A 22100-nucleotide genomic window follows, 5' to 3' on the forward strand; every position below is an offset into this window, starting at 1 on the left:
CCTCCACTTCCGAATCATTCCTACCATCTGTCCACCCTGCTCCCAACGGTGCACAACTTAATCTTATGGAACGCAAATGTTCAAATAACCCTCCACAATTTCTTACAAGTCGCCCAAAACCATCTAGACTCGTTCGAAATCATCATCCACGTCATACTATTACACCGTCAATTTTAGTTGAAACTTTTCTCTTCTTCTCCCAGTACACTTACTACAATGCAGAAAACCAAGCCCAACACTCCAATAAATTGACGAATATAACCTCCGACCAATCCTTTCCTGGATTTCAAATTATAATTTTACTAACCAATAAGTGCCATTAAGAAAAGACGCTGACGTAAACGAATTATGTGATAGAATAATAATTGAACTAACCAATGCACTACGCTTGAATTAGTTCACTGACATATGATTAAACCAAACACTCAACCGTTTCATTGCACAAAAAGCTAGCCGATATTTCATCAATCACTATGATCACACAGTCATCTGATATATGGAATACTCACCGTAAGATACTGACCCTGCAGTGAATTCACAACTAACCTCAACAGTACTGGCAAGAAAATTGATCCTGACATTGATCATGCACTAATGAGCACAAAAGCTAATAAGCCATATTTTAGTAAGTTTGACCACTATGCACTGACATTCAACTTTTTACGACCAAAAGAACAAGATAATAAATTTTCATTTAACCCGGTTGGAAGGAATTATAAAATTACTTAGACTCACCAACGCAGCTTACTGAGCCCACTGATCCCATTGAAGTCCATGAGCCCACCATGTGCTAAGATACCGAACCTCAAGTAATACTAAGAGTATCTCTATTGTGAGCAACTCTTTAAAACAATAGAAAACTAAGAAAACGCTTTTGCGAAAACAATTAACAACAAGCATAACTAAAATTGATATTATTATTATGGTACAGATATAACTATATAATGTAATGAAGAACTTTAAAAGCAAAAAGAACGAGCAGAAAAAGGAACGAGCAGCAAAAAAAAGATGAAACTCGATGACATTCTGACTCTGGAATGGCAAATTGATTGGTTTGTTGCCGTACTCACACTAACAGTATTTTAGGCATGGAGCCAATATCGAAGCAAAGGTATCAATTGAACAAGATCAATGGCCGACTCGACATTGAGCTCAAACGTACGAATCCTAGTCACTTGGCACTTCACACAATTAACTCAAACCCTATCTTACTATTTTATGTATAGATAAAAATACACGTTCTCTCCTTTAACTTAACGAAATCAACACATCACTATATAATTCTGCAACCTAGACCCAACCCCTCAACTCAATCACGATACGCCAGACCTACTTCAACACAAGCAACTGTACTCATTCTCTCTCTGTGAAGACGAATGCGCCATAAAACGAGCAATTGTTTCTATTCTCTCTTCACTGCTTCAAAATAACTCTCCATCCATCCTTCTGAAGAATGAAACTTAGAACTTTTAAAACTTTCTAAGCCCTGGATGGGTGGAACCAGTCCAAAACAAGTGTTTTTTGTATCCTATGATGTTCTTGATAACTATCTCTGTAAAATACTTGGAACTAACCATGCATTATCCATTAAACTTACAATAATTTGTAGGGCTGAAACTACTTATAGTTTTAGCCAGAAGAGAATAAATTTAACTTAGCAAACAGTTGTTCTTACTCAGAATGGTTTTTGATTCTAAACCTCGCAAATAACCAAATGCGCTAGATCTATTGAGACAAGGAGATAGAATAAATTTAGGATTGGTATTAGACTTAGAAGTTGCACGAATCCAGCCGGCCGAACACAAGATAGCGTGACGAACAGACGGTGTACCTTATCTGAGATTACTCTATGAGAAAACCACCTCGGACTTCAACTCTACTTTTCTTGATTTAATGACAAGACGACTTTTATTCATTTAATTCTTAGAGAAAGGTATGCCTGGGGTCTCATTGTAGGTTTCCCGTCTTTTTTTCTTCAGTTTTTGTCCTCGTAGAGTTTTCTAGGAGTTGCCCTTGTATCGTCTTTTTAAGTTTGTTTAGAGTAATTTTGAATGGATGGCAAGGGCTTAGATCAGGGTGGATAAATTATCAAGCAATGACCAAACAGGAGCTCGTAATAGTTTCATTGAATCACGTTCAGCCATAGTTAGGATTCCTATAAAAAGTAATTTTCAGCCGCGTGGAAAGGTGCGGACTTCATGTTGAAAGGGACAAATGCAAAAGGCGTCGAAGATAAAGCGACGCAGATCATTGATGTTTTGAGAGGCTTTCCTGAAAACGAATGGATATTATTGGTTTACACAAAAATGACGCATCTGAGTGTACAGCTCAGCAATTCAGGCGAATTGATGTCTAGGGTTGGAAAACATGGGTATATGTTCAATATGCAACTATTTGCTCAGCCAAAGTCTGACAAGAAAGAGCTCAAATCGATCAACTCAATTGATGCAAAAGCAGCTGCAGAGCAAATGAAAGTAGCTCTTTTTCAGATGGAAAAGAAGGCAAAGACGCAAACTGTTTCGACGGACGATGTTAAGGATGAACTCGTTTTTGGTTTGCAGTCAAAAAGAATTAAGTGGGCTTATATGGCAGTGATCGGAAAAGGTGAAGCAAAAATGGAGTCAGTATACGATGAAAACCGACGAGTATACGAAAATTCAAATCTATTCACCGTTCACCTATTTCTCTAATCTTTTGAGACAAACTGATTCCTAGATTAGCTTGACATGTTGGATATGTTAACTGCCATGATTTACTGCTGATGACAATGAATTTGATACTTCTTTAGACCCCCATTTGCAAAACTAAGATTCCTCAATTCAGCAATCCAACTTTTTATGCACAAAATTATGGATATATTTACTATCAAATCGATTACAATCAATTGCATTTTATACTTATGTTGTCTGATTCGATAGTCACCACAAAATATATACACCAGGAACACTTATTTTCTATAAATTTTTTAATTAAAACATTGCGAAAGAAAAAAAATTTTGTTACGTGCCTTGTTTTGTTGAAAATGAACAAAAGTGATTAAAAAAAACAACCGTCAAACTAAGACCCAAATTGACATTTTTTTCCTGCAAAAAGCAGATTATGACCGAATTCTAGTTGTATTACCAAATTTTGTTCGTGTGTGTCTGGTGGAGGAATAAAAAAAACTTGAAAAAATTTTCTTTCCGAAGATGGGAAATCTAATTATGTACCTAATTTTTAGTTTTCACATTTTCTCGAGTCGAAAAAGACCCCCTGAGACGATTTCTTGATTTTAAATTGCAGTAAAAACATTGTGGTCTCGTTCAGCCTGGATTATGAATCATGTTTTTCGGCCACAGCTAAGAATCTTTACAAAGTTGCATAATTTGATCCCCACAGTTCAGTAGAACTGAAATCTGCGGACTTTAATTATTCTTTTGTCGTTTTTTGGTATGTTTAACAACGATAGCTGAATGAGGCTATAAGAAATTAGTATTTCAGCTTGATTGCATTGCGAGAGATTTGTCAAAGAAATCACTACGGATAATATCATCACGAAGATTGAATACGACAAACAATGTCACAAAGAGTTGACTTTAAAATCCGTTCGCAAAAATCCGAAAACTTGACATTCCTATTTCTGTTTGGGCAAAGTAGGCAAATGTCTTAAATATATATTTCATGAAGTTATAGCAAGGGCGGGACCCTTTGTAAAGTTTGGCAAGCAGAATTGAAGTGGAAGGGCGCGGTTTTTTTTAACTGAAATTTTAAAGAGCATATGTTCCCGATGAATTCTTTAGGAAACTTTTTTTCTAACAATGGAAACTTTTCTTTAAGAAGCTATATAAAGTGGCAGCGAAGATAAACTGTTGCTTTAAAAATCCTACCACTGAAAATCACGTGTGTTATCGCTTTCAGTTAGACTTGCTTTTTTCCCTTCCTACTTGGCATTGAGGTAAGGCAGTTAATTTTGCACTTTAAGCTCTGGGGGCCGAGCCGCGACAGGACTTTGTTTTTTCAGTATGTAAAAAATGAATTTTATTTCCCGTAAAAACTGAATTGTCGGGCTTTTGTTTGTCTGCTCAAGTTGTGTCGGCTTCAGTCTCACCTCACGGATTTTTCTTGCTCTGTACGCAATGATTACAGCTGCTGTAAGTAATTTTTTTTTCTAGCTTCAGGGGGACTTGAAACTTTGAAGATAAAAAATAATTCAGCTCAACTAGCGTCTGCTCAACCATTGTGGGCTTTGTTTCAACTTCACATTTTATATTTGCATGTAATAGTGTATGCATGTCTGTATGCACGTATATGCATGCAAGTATGTATGATTGTATGTTTGCATGAGAGTTTCTATGTTTGTATGTAGGCATGTTTGCATGATTCTATGTATGCTTGTATGTAGGTTTACATGCGTAGATAGTAAATGTAACCATACCTGCTTTCAAACCTACCCGCACGCATGCATACAACCATAAATTCGGAGTGCAGCCAGTATTTAGACAGCCGCGTATTCATACTCGTCAGTATTTAGACAAATACTGTATGAACCAATCAGAATCGAGAAAAGACATAAATAATCCAAAATAAATAATAATTATTTATTAATTTCTTCTTTGTCTCGATTCTAATTGTTGAAACAGTATTTGTCTAAATACTGACCAGTCTGAATACGCGGTTGTCTAAATACTGACATGTAACCCATAAATTCAAACAGACAAGCATACATTAAATCATGGAAACTCACTTGTACGCACGCATGTATGCAGCTGAAACAGTTTTCGAAGCAATGGGATGCTATTATTACTTTTATTCCTGTCAAGAAGGTTGTGCCTCTTTAACAGATCAAGATATTGAGAGAGGGAACAAAAAACAGAGATGAATGACATCAGACGTGAGAACAGTACAGAGAAAAATACAAAGTTAAAGAAACGTGGGAGTGTGAGTGCTGGGAAAATTTGGAAAACCTTAGAAAAACTTAGGAGATTGTTTAGGACTCAGCACAAAAATTCAAAGCCAAACTCAACAGATTTATTAACTTTCACAAAAGGAGAAAATGCTGGTCACACAGTAGAAGAAATATCAGACAATTTCCTGGACGTGAAATTGAATGACTAGCGATTTATATCAACTCGGGTAAGACGCAGCCCTGAATTTTTGACACATGGTTAATGCTACGAATTAACTTCATTGCGTGATTCGATCTATTAACTTGCGTACCATTAGCCATTTGTCAAAAATTCACCCCTGTATTCTAATGAGTTAGAGAAAACGAAATTCATTCACTCGTTTAGTGCTAAGTACCATTTGAGAGAATGTTACAGATGCAAGAATGCCTCTAAAGATTCTTTAAAAAATTCAAAGGAAGTTTTAGAAAAAACTGAAGGATGTCGAAACGATGTTGCTTTCACTGTAGCAAACCTGAATGTTGAAAAACGTGGAAACAGGAAAAAAACGTAGAAGTATAAATTAATTTTACATAAATAAATCAAGATCTCAGAACTATATATTTAAGAAGCAGATCACCATAAACTCATGGAGCAACGAGTTCATCCTCGAAATAAGCTCAGTTCGAGAAAGAGATCTCAATGAAGAATTTTTAAAAGCAGTTTTCATTTGAATTGATGACGATTCAATGATGGAACGTGATCGGTGAAGTTGATTCTAATCTATAGTATACATTACACATTACACTCGCTACCACCATCTCTTAAACAGTTTCTCGAATCCAAAAAATTCTCGAATCCCTTTTCAGCAACCGTCCAGAACTCGTTTACAATCGCAGTATGAGTTAAGCTCTGCGAAACTAGAATAGAGCACGAACATTAAATATTTGCTGGTTCAGGAAACATTTTCAACCTTCTCTTCTGCTTGTTCATCTTCAATTATTTTTTCTTCATAGTTTGAATCTATTTCAGCTGTTTCCTGATTTGATTTTCCTTCTTTCGGGCCGTCGGGTTCTGATGTACTTTGTGGTTCTGTTTCCCCGATTATTACATCACTTGGGTCTGGGGCCCTCGGCAGAAACTCTTCGTTTGGAAAAATTTTCGAAAAGATTCCTCTCGCCTGAAAAATATACTGGTAAATAGGGAACTATGCAAGCACTCCATTTTCTGAAAAATTCACTCAAACACCGTTTTCTTTAAGTATCCATGCATTTGCTGAAAAACAGCTTCAAGTATACCAATTCAATCATAACCATAGAATTATTCCAATACATCAGAGACAGAAAAAAAATGAAGTTACTAATTTCCAGCAGTTCCAACTGTTTCAAGTTGTCAGCGGAAAAAGTAAGACAAATGATTGTCTCACCTGTTCGACACTTTGATCGAAGCCCAGCTCACTGTCAGGTCCACTAGTAACGTGAACATTTTGCAGAGGCGACTCATCGGACGAGGTTTCAACGAACAGGTAGCGGAAGTAAAGCGAAGTTATGTAAGCAACTCGCGAATCTTCTTCTAAAAAGGATAGAGCATAAAGATAAGAAGCATAAACTTCAATATTTCTATTTTCAATTATAAACATAGCAAGAAGTTTACTACACACAAACAAACCCAATTATAGAAAACAGTCAGTTAATAGTTTTTTTGAATCAACTTTTATTTTTTTTTCTGAAAAAAAAGACAAAGTGAGTTCAGTTCGTTCATTTAACTTAAACAAGACTGCTCGTATCAGGGCGCAGCCCTGAACGTTCCGACTGCCTTTTAAGGTTTATGGAGCAGTAATAACATAGAAAAATTAAATTTAATAAAATAAAATGAATTTTTTAATTTGAATTTTTTTAATGAAAATCATCTCCCCACACGACACGCCATATAAAGTACAAAAGGGATAGATTTCGCTCGTTGCAACAAATCAATTATGGCATATAGGCTTCTTTCAACCAATTTGGAACGAGTTCTAAGACGGATTATATCTCCTCTCACGCATTAATAGCGCGAAATTTATCGCGCGCTAATTGTCCAAAATTGGCCTAAATGGCAATCTTTAAACCCCCATAACTTTACAAAAAATGATCACAAGAGTAATATCTTTTCAAATTTAAGTTCAGGACAACAATACTTTTTGAATGATAAAAAATTCCGTCAAAAAAGGCTATTTACACTAAAGTTACTCCCAAATACAAAGTTACTTCTAACTTCGGAAGCATTGCTTTGTTTTGCACTAGAAGGTGAAACAAAGCTCTCAATTAAAGAACATCGCCAATCGAAGATCAGAAAAGAGTAATGAAAGCAAGTAAACATAAAAAAAAACAGATTTTCTTGAAAAATCTCAATTTTCGAATTTCAAAGAAAAGAAAAGATGTTTTTGAAGTTCTGTGAATTTCAAGAACAATTTATGATTGGCGCTTTTTTAATAACATGAACCCAACTAGAGAAAACTGGATCAATAGGTAAAGTTTTTTTTCCGCTGGGAAATCTTAAAAATAAATTCCACTTTCGAAACTAGAAATCGTTCACGTTTTTTGCGCCATTTCCACGTTCGTATTTGGAGAGTTATATTTACGTCATTTTCAGCAGATGAATTTCAATTTTACGCAAAAAGTGCATTATACCTAAGTGAATCAATATCCTAAGACTTTTTCCTAAAAAAATCAGCAAGACCTATATGAGCCTTCACTACGTTCATTACTCTTAATCAATATGACCAATATGGCAGTTAAAATTAAATCAGTATAAACAATAACAAAATCAACAGTACCTGTAGAAGAGAGTGGCTTGATAAGTTGGTTCAGATATAAATCGATTTGTTCCTTCGAACAGAGAGAACTGTCTTCATCTTCAGTAATTGCTTGCAGGAGATCTGAAACATGCCATCACAGTCATCAAATCATTAAAATTAACATTTTTAAAATAATCAAGATCGTGGAGATCATGTCCGATAAGTAAAAAACCGAAAATTGTCAATCAAGGGTCGCTTGCACCGCTGCGCTCAAATCACTACTCCTCACAATTCTGTTTAGGAATTAAGCGATGTTATATAAAACTTTAAACTGTATTATTTTTCTGTAGTTTAAACTGCGAATTGAGGAAAATCGCAGTTCCTTTATGGCTAATATTGAAGTATGAGCTCATTATTGTTGACCTAATAGCTTGTCACCAGGCAGTCGCAATTAGCGAACCTTATGATTATAGAGACGAACGAGAATTTGAAAGCAACTCACAGAACTTCTCATGTGTTGAGCATGCCTGTGCTGTTTCTTCTATCAGCCTCAGTGGATGTCTCCTTCCTTCCGGTGGTGGAATGCTGACCAAAACTACCTGCATTATTCAAAATACTAACACTATATTAAACCAGTGAAATTGTTATCATCAATACTATGATAATTGTCTTTTTCGTAAAGTTTCACCAACCGCAGATTCTTTCGAGGAGTCTAGACGTCTGCTGGTGATGAAAACTCCACGTACATATGATCTGAACAGCATTATAGATTGATTAATTCAGTTGTCTATGGCAGTAGGTGACGTAGCGATTAGCATGTGTGCTTATTAGTATGCGGTAATTGCTTTGACCGGGTGTGCTTTCAGAGGAAAAACAAATTAGCTTTAATTTTCAATTTATTTCGAAAACCACTTGATTTTAGGGGAGTTAAAGTTTCCCGTTCGCCTAATTAAAACTTCGGCTAAGTGCACACTGTTCAAAACAGCGAATTGAGTAAACAAAAGATGAAATCGCAAACTTTCAAACTACATTCTTTTACATGGACATGCTGCTTGTTGACACACATGGCAATAGGCCCGTCCCCGTCGCAATTATCTGCGGACCAATCACATTACAATCGCAGATTATACATAGACAACGGAACAGACAAATGAACAAAGCCAATGAACGAACGCAAAGAAACAAAAAAATACAGTTGACTTGTTTTTGAAAAGAAACATCAACTTTCGAATTTCAAACAAAAAATATATGCCCTTAAAACTCTTTGAATTTGATGAGCAATTTTTAAAAAAATGGCACGTTTCTGATAAAATTTAACCCACTTTGAGAAGAATGGATTATTAGGAAAAGTTTTTAGTCCGCTGGGAAATCTCAAACATAAATTCCACTTTCGAAGCGAGAAATCGATCACATTTTTTTCGCGCCATTTCAACTTTGGAAATTGGAGGGTGCATTTTGCCTACCTTCTAGCAAATGAACTTGAATTGAACTCAAAATGTGCATCTATACCTAAGTGCATTCATATGTGCATTTTTAAGTATGAATACAATTCTTTTGTTATTAGAGCATTTTAAGGCTTTTCCTGAAAAAAAAAAAACATATCATAACGACCTTTATTAGACTCAGAAATACGTTCATTGACTCTTTAAATACGACTCTGTAAAAAGCACTCAAACTCTTTATTGCAAAACATCATCTTAAATGATTTTTTTAAGAAAAGCCAGAGTTTCAAAACTGCAAATGAGGTAACAAAAACACTCAGGCTTCTTGAATGGCCTGAATTTATTTATGATTGACAATCTTTGGATAAAAATAACCCAAGTTGAGAAAACTGAATCAATATAATCTTTTTTTTTTGAAAATTAAAGTCCATTTTTGAAACTTAGAAGTGATTCACGTTTTTTCGTGCCATTTGAACGTTTGTTATTGGATAGTGTAAGGCCAAGCTGCACTTCGTCAGCACAAGCGAGAAAAATCATGAACACGAAAAAAATTGGCTTTCAAAAAAAAACTTTTGATGACATCGGACCACAGACTTGGAGATTACGAGTAGTACATCCTCCTGACACCTCCATGTGCTTCATACTGGCCTAATTTGTGACAAGTGGAGCAAAAAAGTTTTTTTACACTGAGGCGAAGCGTAGTGTAAAAAAAGCGTAGTGTAGAAAAAAATATCTGAAAAATGAAGTTGAAAAATTTTAATGAAATTTCTAAAAAAAATTACTTGAAAAAAACTTGAAAAAAATACAGCTGCAAAAAAAAGAATTGAAAATCAATTACCAAGCGCCAACAAATTTTTGGTGAAAATCTGTTTGAGCCGAAAACAAAACTGTTGTCACAAAAAGTTTCATTAAGTTTTTGTAAAATTTTGGACCATCCAATCTGAAACGCATAATCGCATGCGAATATGTTTGCCCTCGAAATTATGCAATAAAAGTTGACTGACCGATACAACATAAATTGAAACTGTATAAATATTGAGAAAAAAACTGACAAAAGAAACTAAAAATTGAAAAAAAAACCCAATATCAGACTTGGTAAATTACTGAACTTTCAGTTGTAGTAAAAAACTGTTTAAATTGACACAAAGCACATGCTCTAGAAAGTAAGCCAATAAAAACCATATAAGACGAAAAAAATAGCGTTTCAAAAAATGGTAATGAACCGACAGAAACTAGGACGAAAACCACGAACCCGAAAAAAATTGAATTTTTTGAAAAAAAGTACAACCTGAAACGGGCTTTACCTAATTACTGCTTCAACTATAGTGGTTTTAATTGCATTACCAAGAAATTGAGCATGAAGAAATTGAGCATGTCAGAAGATGGAGTCCAAGAGATACGAAATGAGTGCTGTGAACAAAGTTGTTTAAGGGAAAAAAGTCTAGTACCCGATTGCAATACCGTTGCTTATCGCACGGGTAACTAAAACACAACTGATAAATGTAAATCCATTTACAGCTTTTGAAGATCCACTTTTAAAATTAACTTGATGCTCAATTTGATGCTATCTTTTCAAAATTGACCTAATTTGTTGCATACATAAATTTCTCTATAATCAAACGAATCGCGCCAAACAAACATCACGCGATTTAATTTGGCCGAACTCTAAGCAACTTTTTTCCTCTCGTTATCTGGTTTATAAAATCCATCAAATTTGATGTATATGCGTTTGAATTTCAGGTTGATTTCATCTTCTCCGGATATTGTACATCAGCACTGGTCTTTTACTACGCGACTGAAATAAGTCAAAATTCAGTTCGTTCATTATTTTAAACATCCGAAACTACTAACCTTCTAGACTTGACAAAAGTTGGCAACAAAGATTTGGGAAGATAACTGGACTCTGACACCAGGTGTTCACAAGTGATGACCTTTCCTGATGCAGTCACCACAGCACACGCTCTGGACTGCTGATGATTCGAATTAACCTTCTCAGCTATTTCAGTTTCTTTTGTGACTTTGGATGCATTTGCTGTTATGAGTTTAGCAGGCGCTTCTTCCGAACCGAGGATGAAGACTCCTCCGAAAATTGCATTCATTCTGGATAGAAAGGTTTAAATAAATCAAAAAACATGCCAATCAAAAGTTTGATATCAATTATTTGATTCTAATTGATGTATTACATACACGCGCAGTTCAGCTCTAGTAGGCGAATATATTTGACAATTTTCTACAGGATAATATCATTTCATCACTCCTCGTGAAATGGATTCTTGTCCTGAACACCACGGTGCCATGGAAGTAGCTGCATTAGAGCTGTATTTTTCGACGGTTCAGGCATAACTTATATTTAGATATAACTGCAGGACTAGAGCTTCTGTGACTTGGTTTGACCTGATGCACTTCAATTTAAATCAAGCGCTTATTGATATGATTGAAATTTTTCAGCGTATGTTCATTCTCGTTTTAGCTGATTTTATATAGAGGTACAGTGGAATTTATCAGTTTTGTCAACAATATTGGTGTCTTTAACTCTCAAATCAGTGTTTCGGTCGCATGTTTTTAGACCACCTATAAATACGTGTTTCATTTCTTGCTTCAAAACATGTTTTTGCCTTGTTTTAGAGCAGTCTCTACCCTTAAGTGAAAACCTACAAAAAAAATTCTCTCCACAATGAGTTTTGTGTCCTACAAAATTACAGACTAAAAAAAAACAATCTTCTCACCTGGCAAAGCACTGAGGAAGTTCTCCCACTCCGTACATGGCAAAGAGATAAGGAGAGTTCGAGTAGACTCCAAGAGATTCGCAGAACACACGTAGTCTGCTTAAACACTAGAACAGAACAAGTTGCCACCAGTTTTTTTTTCAAACATAAAATGTTATCAGCAGCTAAGCTGAGAAACTTAATGCCTAGTTGTTCCGACTTTCGATACGAAAGTAACGGAATATTTTTGCTCGGGGTGGGTTTTTTTTCTTCAGACAAATTTCGACTTTTTAACTAGCCTTTTTTGACGGAATTTTTTTATATCATTCAAAAGGTATTGTTGTCCTGAGCTTAAATTTGAAAAGATATTTCACCTGTGATCATTTTTCGTAAAGTTATGAGGGTTTAAAGATAACCATTTTGGCTAATTTGGGACAATTAACGCGCGTTATATTTCGTGCTATTTTAACGCGTAAGCGGAGATTTAATCCGTCTTAGAAATCGTGCCAAATTGGTTGAAATAAGCTTATTTGCCATAATTGATTTGTTACAAGGAGCGAAATCTATTCTTTTGTAGTTTATAGGGCGTGTGGGGGGATGATTTTCATGGAAAAAGTTTCAATTTTTGGATTTTTTTTTCATTTTTTTACGTTCAATTTATTAATGATATTTATGTTATTACTGCTCCATAAACCTTAAAAGGCAGTCGGAACATTCAGGGCTTCGCCCTGATACGAGCAGTCTTGTTTCATTTGTACCCGAATGATATCAGCAGTTTGTATTTTCCTAGTAAAAAAATTCTCTTAAAGAAATCATTTTAAGGATGACATCAATCACAATGAAGCGCTTTCAGTCGTGATTTGAACGACATTTAAACACTAACAAAAAGTTCTCCCAGCAAAAATTCGTTGTAAAATTTGTCAAAATTAGACAAAAAGCTTTCATTAAGCAATGGAAAACTTATTTTTACTCCGGAAAAATCAGTATCGAAAGCTTCTTTAGCGCTTCTTTGGCAATGAAAAATTTATGAAAATTTAAAAAAAAAGTTTTTCAGCAAACAAAGTTATTCTGCAGAAGGCAAAAACGCTTTCTGAAATTTCTGTTTCAATTTTTTATTATATTCATTTATCAAAGATAATTGTTGTCGATTCTGTCCAATTCACTAACGTTTCAGGCGTTCGTATCACACCACGCACGAAAACCAGATTCGAGGAAAATTCCATGCATCCAAAAACGAACCAACAAAAAATAAGAAAACGATAGACCATTAGAATTTTCGAAAAAAGTTTAAATTCGGCTCCTGGCCGGATTCGAACCCATAGCCTTATGCGTTCTAAGCATGTGTGTTACCATTGCATCGAACGATCAAAAATATTGTCTACAAGTTGAAATACCCTATATAATCGCAAGAATAAGCTTTATATCAAATCATCGCCGTCTCCATTAAAATAGCCAATATCGGATTTACATTTTCAGTAGATGCGTCCTTGGCCTGGTAGAGAACATGCATTACTATAATGTGCGCTAGTCTCTCGCTGACTGCATGAACTGTCTGCAGATAAGTCACGAAGGGCACTGAGTTCTCTTCTGAAACCAAAATTGTCTATTCAATTAAGTCTATGCAAAAGATTCACGAATGTTGTTGATTCAAACTTTATGTCTAAGTAAAAAAAAATGACATGTTAATACTTTGGTTATGCTAGGACTTTCAGAACAAATAGTTGGTTAAGTTTTTGAACACATATAAAAATAATGTACAAAATTATTTTATACAAAAATTATATAAAAAACTCATTCTACCTTGAGAAAGTGAAACAGTTTCTTCATTCATGCAGAACTCCAGAACTCTCATCATCTGTCGCTTCTCCACCAGTGAGATCAAACTGTTCTTGAACACATCCGAGCGAGAAGAGGGCACCTGAAGAATAACAGCTATGCAAATAGGGCTAAAATTTTGACAGAGAATTTCCAGGAAGGCAAATAACCAAAAACAACTGATTTATGGGCTTACACTCAAAATTTTAAATAGGACACTTTTGTCATTTTGTACTTGAACCATAACTGATTCTGTCAAGGCAGATGCGTTTATGCCAGAAACATTGTATACAACAGCAAAAGAGATCAATTGCTACTCTTAAGTTATTCGAGAGATCGTTATTTCAGCCGACCCCCTACCCTGTTTTTAACTTAGCAAACCACTTAATAAAATTGATCCATACTTCTATCTTCATGTTATAAACCAATTCTTTAAAATAGACAAGTAATATAGACAAGTTCTGTCGTAAATAGTTGAAAACTAGCGCACCTTTTCTCACCTTCTGAAACTTGGAGTGGTAGAGGAAGTTGAGATCGTGAAGTGCGAGGAACTCGCAGTATCTACTGGTGGCAGAATCAACCAACAGTTGCACCAGTTGGCCCCTCGCTATCAAAATCTGAACAGCAAAAAGCAAGTTTACTATTTTGCACGTTTTTTTATTATCAGAGTGCTAATCACCTTAGATTCTTCGGGATACCAAGATTATCTTTTGACTCTTTCTCAGGCGTAAGCAATTAATTTAAAATTGTGAGTTATAAGTCAAATATCCATGTGACTATGACTGAACACGAGACAGTCTATTAATACAATCTTCTGAAACACTGTAACCATTCTTTATAATGAAATTCACCTGAACGAGAGCCCGATCTACTTGAAAATTACTCACCCTTTCAAGAAATTGTTAAGCAATTTTCGACCACTCAGAATGCAGCAATGTTCGAAATATAAATAGAACGCTTTAGTGTGAATTTACTGCTTTTTTAAAGGGGTGGAAAATTTTTAGTAGATACCGAGTGCATCTAACCTTAGAACAGAGACTGATATTGAATCTGTTTCCATATTTATCTAAGTCATCCAAGAGTTCTTCTTTCTGCTCTCTAGTCAAACTAAACACTTCAGAATTGGTGACGCTGTCACTGCTTGTGGCATTGGGTTCTAAATCTTGGTCTATGTTCTCCTGATTATCATCACTCTGTATGTCTTTTCGATTTTCCCTGGAAAACAATGGTTGAATGTTTAAGGAGCTTGACGTCAAATGACCAAGCAAAAGCAGTATCTTGTTCCTCAGTTCATAGTTGAATTGATCTGTATGCACTAGGGGACGAATTAGGAGAGAATTTTATCAGCAAATCAGGATTTCGACCCCTCCCCTCACCGTCCAAAGGGTCTCGTTAGCTAATACTTAACGAACCCCATTTTTGCGGGGCCAAACCTGTTTTTTTAAGGGACAGAGCGGGACAATAAAATCCAATTGATTCCAAATGAAAACATTCAAAATTAGAGCACATTTCTCTATAACTTCCATAGTGCCAAAAAAAATTGTGCCCGTCGGTCTTTTTAGCGGTGAAGGAGAGCCCGCAACATCAATTAAGTCAAGTTTAAAAGATGATCGCCAAAAACAATTATGAAAAATTTGAAAATTTGGCTAGAGTTTAAATTTGCTATCGTTTAACAAGGCTACTCACTTCGAAAAACTCCAGTATGATATGTCTGTTATATTGGGAGATACGATTTGAGGTATTTCGAAGGCAATTTCGTCTTTCTGCAAAGACACTGGTTGAGAGTTCGTCTCCATCTGGTATTCTGATGCCTGTCACAACAATCAATCATTTGTTAAGCTAAGAAGTTAAATGCATCGAATTTACTACAAAAATTGATAAAAAACTGCTGAATGAAGAGCATCGGTCATGATAAGAAGAAACAATTTGGTTTTTGCAGCCCTGTGGTATTATGGCGATAAGAATTCTTACCGAGCGCTTTCCCAACCATTCTATCAGATTACGCACTGAAAATGTAGCCCAATCTCCCCCGTAGAAGTTGTTTCTAGCAAAAATAAGCAACTCTTTAAACGTGATTTTGACGAAACAAGAAGCCGCATTTGAAATATTGATTTTGTAAAAAAAATCAGTCGCAGTCATATTTCGTAAAAAATAAGCCATCTGTTTGTTTCAGTAGTAACTCCAAATTAGTTCGAAAAAAACTTCACTTGCTTACCGATCCAATACAACAACTGATTTGCCAATTCTTGAGCACGCAGCACCAACAATACTTTCGACAAGCCCTACAAGAAAATAGATTAATATCAACAACTAATCAATTGTGCGTAGCGAATTGTCGATTTATAATAAAGCCAGTAGATGTTTGGAAAACATCAACTAATTAATTGCGCGTATGAATTGTCAATTCCTAATAGAGCCAGTAAATGTTTTTTTTTTATATTCTACTACGAAAACATAGTTCTACGTAAGCAAAAACTTCGAGGCTCTTCGAAGATTTCAAAGAAAAAATTAAGCCAAAGATTTATAAAAACTGTTTGTCATGAAAAACAATTTATATTCACCTGTTCCTAGAATGAGGACTTCGCAGTTGGAAGGAAAATCCTCCATTCCGTCCAAGAACAACTGAAATGGACACAAAGAAGGCTAGTTGAGTATTACGACCCATTGTAAAATTAAAATAAAACTGTTTTATTTTTACAATTTTCTGTACGGGAGCATGAGCAGCCGAAGTTGTTTTTTAATCTCAAAAATTTTTATGATATAGCTGAATTTTAAAAAATATTTGTACGGCCATGAAGCAGGAAATCTGCATTTAATAATCGATAGTGAGCAGACAAACTTTACTACATCCAAATCCGTACGCAACAAGGATAGGCGGTTAGTTTGCAAGTAGCACAGAATGTTTCGACCATAGTATTAAACCCAGAGGTCAAGCAGAGCGTCCCACAACTTGCGATACAAAAATGAACAACTATAATTAAAATCAAACGGAACAACTAAATTGAAAAAAAAACTTCAAACAACGGTTTGTTATTAAAAATTGCAACAAAAGTCCAAAATATCCGAAAAAAAACTACTTGCAGATTGAAAACTATACAAGGAGCTTTCGGAATGGTAGATAGAAGCCGAGTGTTCAAAAAAGTCCTGTCAGCGGAATTAAGCCGACAAAAATGAGCACACTGACAATAATCTAAATTAGCCGAAACTTTTCAGATTGCTAAAGAGGTCTCGACTGGGATCGAACTACCGGGCTTTGCGGTCTCAAGCATGTGGTTCACAGCAACTTGGAAGAAAGCTGAACCGGCAAAAATAAACAGATGGATGATAGTCAGTAAAAGCACAAAATAAGAATTTTTTAAAATTGTTAATTCAAACGTTTTCGCACATTTTGTGCATCGTCAGGATATAAAATTTTTTATTTACAATAAAATGATCAAAGATCATGTATGAAATTCAAAAAGAACATGTTAGAATTTTTTAACCAATCACATTCTTACATCTGTTATTACGTAATCATTATTTCATCGATTATGACAATTTGCATACTTTTTTGTTACTTGAGTCATAATTTTTCGATTTGATGTTTTAGCCAAACTGACATGTCAGTTTATTTTTTCAAAAATTGCAATTTTTAGTCATGTTTAAACATGTACTATAATTTTAATGTCAGCTCCCTGCTCCTGAACTCCTCGCGCGTGTTAATTCTGGGGCGTTCTTTCCAAATATGTAAGGCCTCCAGAGTGAGGAGTTTCTGTATGTTACTTGATTGATCTATAATCTCAGACTTAAGCTCAGCGCTCTTACCATCCGTCACATTCTCTCAAATGTTGCCCTTCTGGCGAATCTTCCTTGTGATGCTCTTCAATCCGCGTGGTCAAATGCCGGACCGTTTGTCCAACATAGGTGGAATTACATCCACTACATGTGGGCTTGTAGACCACTCTGGATTTCAAATCTTTCGCAAAGGGAGATTTAAGGGACGGTAGGCAAGTCTTGAGCTTTCTCGCAGTAAATATCACTTGGGCTCCGGCGTTTTGACGCAGTTTGGCAGCAAACCACTCCGATGCATTACCCCGGTATTGTAATGTTATAATGGGTGCACTGACCTTTAAAGGATCTTCCTTGACTGATGTTACCGTTGTTCGTGTGTCAGTTTTTCGGTCGATGATCTTATTCAACGTTCTTAATACGACACCATCTGACCATTTTTCAGGGTATTGATTATCCACCCATTGTTCTTTATTAATCTTCATTGCCTTGTCAAAGTTTTCCCATGTTGATGTACTTCTAAAAATCCGATGAACAGTACCCTCAACTACATTGCGTTTATATTGCAATGGAGCGCAGCTTCTGAAGTTAAGGATAGTCCCAGTATCCGTTGGTTTTTGATACCATCCACATGTTACCTTTTTTCGTGAGTCCACATTAATGTTCAAATCTAGAAAGGCTAAGTCTCCGTTCGAATCCGGATTTTCGATAGTGAATTGTAAGTTGGGGTGGAGCTCATTAGCTGCTTTTATCTGGATCCCTCTTTACCGTCCTCACTATATCATCTACATATCTTAGGAACGCTTTGACATTTTCTGTTGGTTTTTCTTGATCTCGCTGCTCTTTACATCTCTTACAATACCAAACCATTTCTGAGATTTGCTCATATTCTTTGTCTGATACATTACTACACTTTAAATGGTACCAATTTAAACAAGCTTCGCATTCGATCCCCTTACTTCTGTATGTTACCCTCCGCTCGCAATCAGGGCATAGGCCATTCCGGTTTTCATTTAGCTGTGTCAACGCAGGTACTTCCTTCATTAATGCATATTCGTACTCCTTTAGCCATAAATTGGCAAGAATGACAGCAAGGGATGCATCCATTGCCAGCCCATCCTTTTGTACGTACCATAAACCATTGCATTTGAAGTGCACCTTACTTACAGCCATGTTCAACAATTTCTTCATAGTTTAGGAGGACTAGTTTGTTCGTACAGTTTCCTCAGTGCTATATCTATTGCCTCCTTTAGTGGGACATTAGTGTACAAACTTTTGACATCCCGGGAGATAATACTCTCATTATAGTCTAGATCTATGTTCTCTATGATCTCCCGAGCCATTTGTGTGTTTGTCTCAATGTTTGCCCCCTCAATGTTGTCAAAAAATTTGGCCAAAGTTTTATTTAGATGTTCATATGAGCTCCCTGGCACTGACAGTACGGGACGGAGAGGGGTTCCTTTCTTATGTACTTTAGCCAATCCATATAATCGAGCTGGCTGCCCTCCCGTGGACCTAAGCCTACTATACAGTGCCTCATCGATCTCATCTTTCTTTTTCATGGCCAACAGTTCTTTGTTGATGTCTTTCTCAATTTTCATAACAACACTATCAGTTAAACCTGGTTTTTTGCTAAATTGTTCCGATTGCAGCAGCTCAGTTAGTTTAGCCTCATATGTCGTTTTCTTCATTACACAGAAGCCAACACCTTTATCGAATGGGACTGCCAAGAGACCATTGTCCTTCAAATACTTCCTGGCTTTCTCAATACCTCTATCCGACGGTGTTTGCCGCACACGTTTAGCGTATGATTTTGCAGCAGCTTCAATTTCACATAATTTTTCACCTGGTACCTTTTGCGATTTAAGCTCAGATAAAAAATTATCAATGTCCGCAAGAAAGTGAAGTTCATTGAAACGATCCCTCACCGGTTGCTTTGGGCCAAAACCTAACACTTCATGAACCCACTTGGGTAGCTCAATGCCATCTAGTGCTCTGACCGATTTGTCATTCACTTTCATTAACGGTCTGTCCTGCCGCTCTGCTAGCTTTTTTAACTTCTTGTCATGTCTATCCTTGATGTCATGGATAGCAATTCTAGCCTGGAGCTTTAGATAAAATGCTATTGAGGGCCACCATTGTTCATCTATCCCTCTCCGCACTACCTCTCTTGCCTTAGCTAGATCATCGTCTATCTTCTTCTCTTCTGACCTTGCCTGATTTATCTCTGTTCTTAGGAGTTTTAATTGAAAACTATGCACCGCTTGGTCCGAAAAAACCCCATTTTCTGGCACCCGAAATCTCAAAAAATCTGGTATTATGTCATTGCTTTGACATTTCCGTAAAAACTTCAAGCGATGGAAATTGCTGTTTAATTTATTTGAATACTTCAGGTAAATCAAAACTAATTTCCAAGTTTGTTTTTTCCTGAGTATCCATCTCAGCATCGGTGGGGGCAAAACTACGGCGGTCATTATTCTGCAAGCCACGAGCACTTAAACTCATGCGGCTCTCAGCAGGATAATTCACACAGTAGATTCACTTACCCAATCCGCGCCCTTTCAGCCGATGGTAGAGAGACGTCAGTCGTTGTTTCCTCTCTGCGTGCCTTCGCCTTGCGTCGTCCTTGTGATGGTTTCTGAGTCCGCGCTCTTATCTTTGAGAATATCCCGGGCAAGTTCTCTCTATGTGTCAGCACAACTCGCAATGACTTCAACTCAAGTTCGCTCGATTGATGAACTTCCAGGTATTGTCTCACCAAAGCGGGATCCTGCCTCTTGCCTCTCGAGATCAATTTCGTTGTTGGGACTATCAAGATCCCTGTACGCATCAGAGAATCAAAGATATCTGTCGTTCTGGTTCTTCTGCAATATATAATCGCCTTAAACCGATGTCGCTTTGATTGCAAATACGAAATTAAATCGTCCAGAGGATAAAGCGTGTTGGCATTGGTTCGGTGTTTCGACAAACTGTTATTCAATACGTCGTGCCAAAGAATTATCTCCTTGTCCACCAGAGGATGCTCTTCCAGAAGAGTCTGTAAATTTTGTCTCTTCCTCACGGTATGAGGATTCAGCGATAATCCCGATTCAGCGTATACCAGTTCGTCCAGTTCCGCTTTCTCTGCTGGTCGTAAGGTATTCAAGCTATGAAATAGAGAGCTTGCAGCTACAACCCATGCCATTTTAACTCAAATGTAAGAAAACTCATTGTTAAGATGAGAAAAGAAAAAATAAAAATTAAGACTATTCTGAGAAAAATAAAAATGATCTAAAAATATTTTGTTTGTATTTTTACAACAAACTTTTTAATCTATCATTCACTCTTCGCCGAGGTTATTTTTTTTTCTTCAAAATTTAACAAAAAGTAGAATAAAAATTTTTTAAAATTGTTAATTCAAACGTTTTCGCACATTTTGTGCATCGTCAGGATATAAAATTTTTTATTTACAATAAAATGATCAAAGATCATGTATGAAATTCAAAAAGAACATGTTAGAAATTTTTAACCAATCACATTCTTACATCTATTATTAGGTAATCATTATTTCATCGATTATGACAATTTCCATACTTTTTTGTTACTTGAGTCATAATTTTTCGATTTGATAATTTTATCCAAACTGACATGTCAGTTTATTTTTTCAAAAATTGCAATTTTTAGTCATGTTTAAACATGTACTATAATTTTAATGTCACAAAGACTCTAGTTAAAAACAAAAAAGATCCCGACCGGATTCGAAACACAAACATTTTGTCGTCTCAAGCAATTCGGTTACTTCAATGCCAGATTCTGCGGATGGTTGATTGAATATGAATTTAAAATTACCAACCGGTAACAAAGCCGAACATATCGGAGCAGAAATCCTTCAAGACTAACAAAATTCAAACTATTAAAAAAACCTTGTCCCCTTTTCCTCAGAAAACACACAAACACAACAAAAATTCGCTCCTCAAACGACGCAAAGGATACCACTAAGTCGGTATGGAAAAGCTGAAATGAATTAGGCCAAAAAGAAGACAAAACGTAAAAAAAATAACTCAAAACCCCCCAAAAATATCAAATTTCGATTAACCCGGATTTTTGAAACGCTGAAACACAAAAAGAAGTTTTCAGCAAGAAAAATACGATTCTTAGATGTGGCAACTAAGCCAAAAAACATCAGCAGGCGAATATTAGACCGACTATTTTATTTGCAAAAAAAACAGGTCCTGGTCAGATTCGAACCTAGGATCTTTGTCGTCACAGGCGTATTCGTTACATCCAGGTTAAGTGTACAGAAGAAACTCGAATTCATTATAAGCCAAGGTACCAACAGGAGTCCAAATGAGTCCTGTGAACGAAGTTTTTTACAGGAAAAAAAGTCTTGTACCCGATTGCAATACCCCATTGCTTATCGCAAGGGTGAAAAAACAAAGAAAATTAAAGTTGTTTTTTTCCGCGTGGTGTGATAAAAGGATCTGAACGATAACTAGAACTTCGGCACATTCGACATTCCCTGAAAAAAGGCAAATTGGACAACAGTTTTCGCAGAAAAATGAAAAAAGCAAAAAAATCACCAACAACGAAAACATTCACACAACCAATTTAAATTTCTAGCGATCAGTCGGTTCATTTTAATGTCTTATTTTTAATTTCGCTTTTAATCGCCAACATGTTTGACCTCGAAATTTTCCGAAATTTGAACGACGAATTGAAATACGAGCTCTATAAAGACTTGATCGAAAATGTT

The 22100-nt window shown here is 36.0% G+C and overlaps 2 protein-coding genes across 2 annotated transcripts in view; one reads left to right on the plus strand and one right to left on the minus strand.

Moving 5' to 3' along the window:
* LOC134845114 (uncharacterized) overlaps positions 1-2690 on the plus strand; it is a 160037-nt gene extending 157347 nt beyond the window's left edge. Inside the window, exon 5 of the mRNA XM_063862013.1 lies at positions 2176-2690. Coding sequence (XP_063718083.1) covers positions 2176-2690 — 515 coding nt within the window. The remainder of the gene's footprint in view (positions 1-2175) is intronic.
* A 2758-nt stretch (positions 2691-5448) lies between these two features.
* LOC134857213 (rab proteins geranylgeranyltransferase component A 1-like) overlaps positions 5449-22100 on the minus strand; it is a 79824-nt gene continuing 63172 nt past the window's right edge. Inside the window, exons 2-16 of the mRNA XM_063873587.1 lie at positions 16162-16224; positions 15816-15882; positions 15572-15644; positions 15287-15411; positions 14626-14815; positions 14101-14217; positions 13586-13703; positions 13254-13372; positions 11807-11913; positions 10932-11180; positions 8331-8391; positions 8141-8237; positions 7678-7779; positions 6289-6434; positions 5449-6042 (exon numbers count right to left, since the gene is read on the minus strand). Of these exons, the coding sequence (XP_063729657.1) occupies positions 5818-6042; positions 6289-6434; positions 7678-7779; positions 8141-8237; positions 8331-8391; positions 10932-11180; positions 11807-11913; positions 13254-13372; positions 13586-13703; positions 14101-14217; positions 14626-14815; positions 15287-15411; positions 15572-15644; positions 15816-15882; positions 16162-16207 (1842 nt within the window). The 5' untranslated portion in view covers positions 16208-16224 and the 3' untranslated portion in view covers positions 5449-5817. The remainder of the gene's footprint in view (positions 6043-6288; positions 6435-7677; positions 7780-8140; positions 8238-8330; positions 8392-10931; positions 11181-11806; positions 11914-13253; positions 13373-13585; positions 13704-14100; positions 14218-14625; positions 14816-15286; positions 15412-15571; positions 15645-15815; positions 15883-16161; positions 16225-22100) is intronic.

This window comes from Symsagittifera roscoffensis, chromosome 1, assembly GCF_963678635.1.
Source record: "Symsagittifera roscoffensis chromosome 1, txSymRosc1.1, whole genome shotgun sequence".
NCBI classification, from domain to species: domain Eukaryota; kingdom Metazoa; phylum Xenacoelomorpha; order Acoela; family Convolutidae; genus Symsagittifera; species Symsagittifera roscoffensis.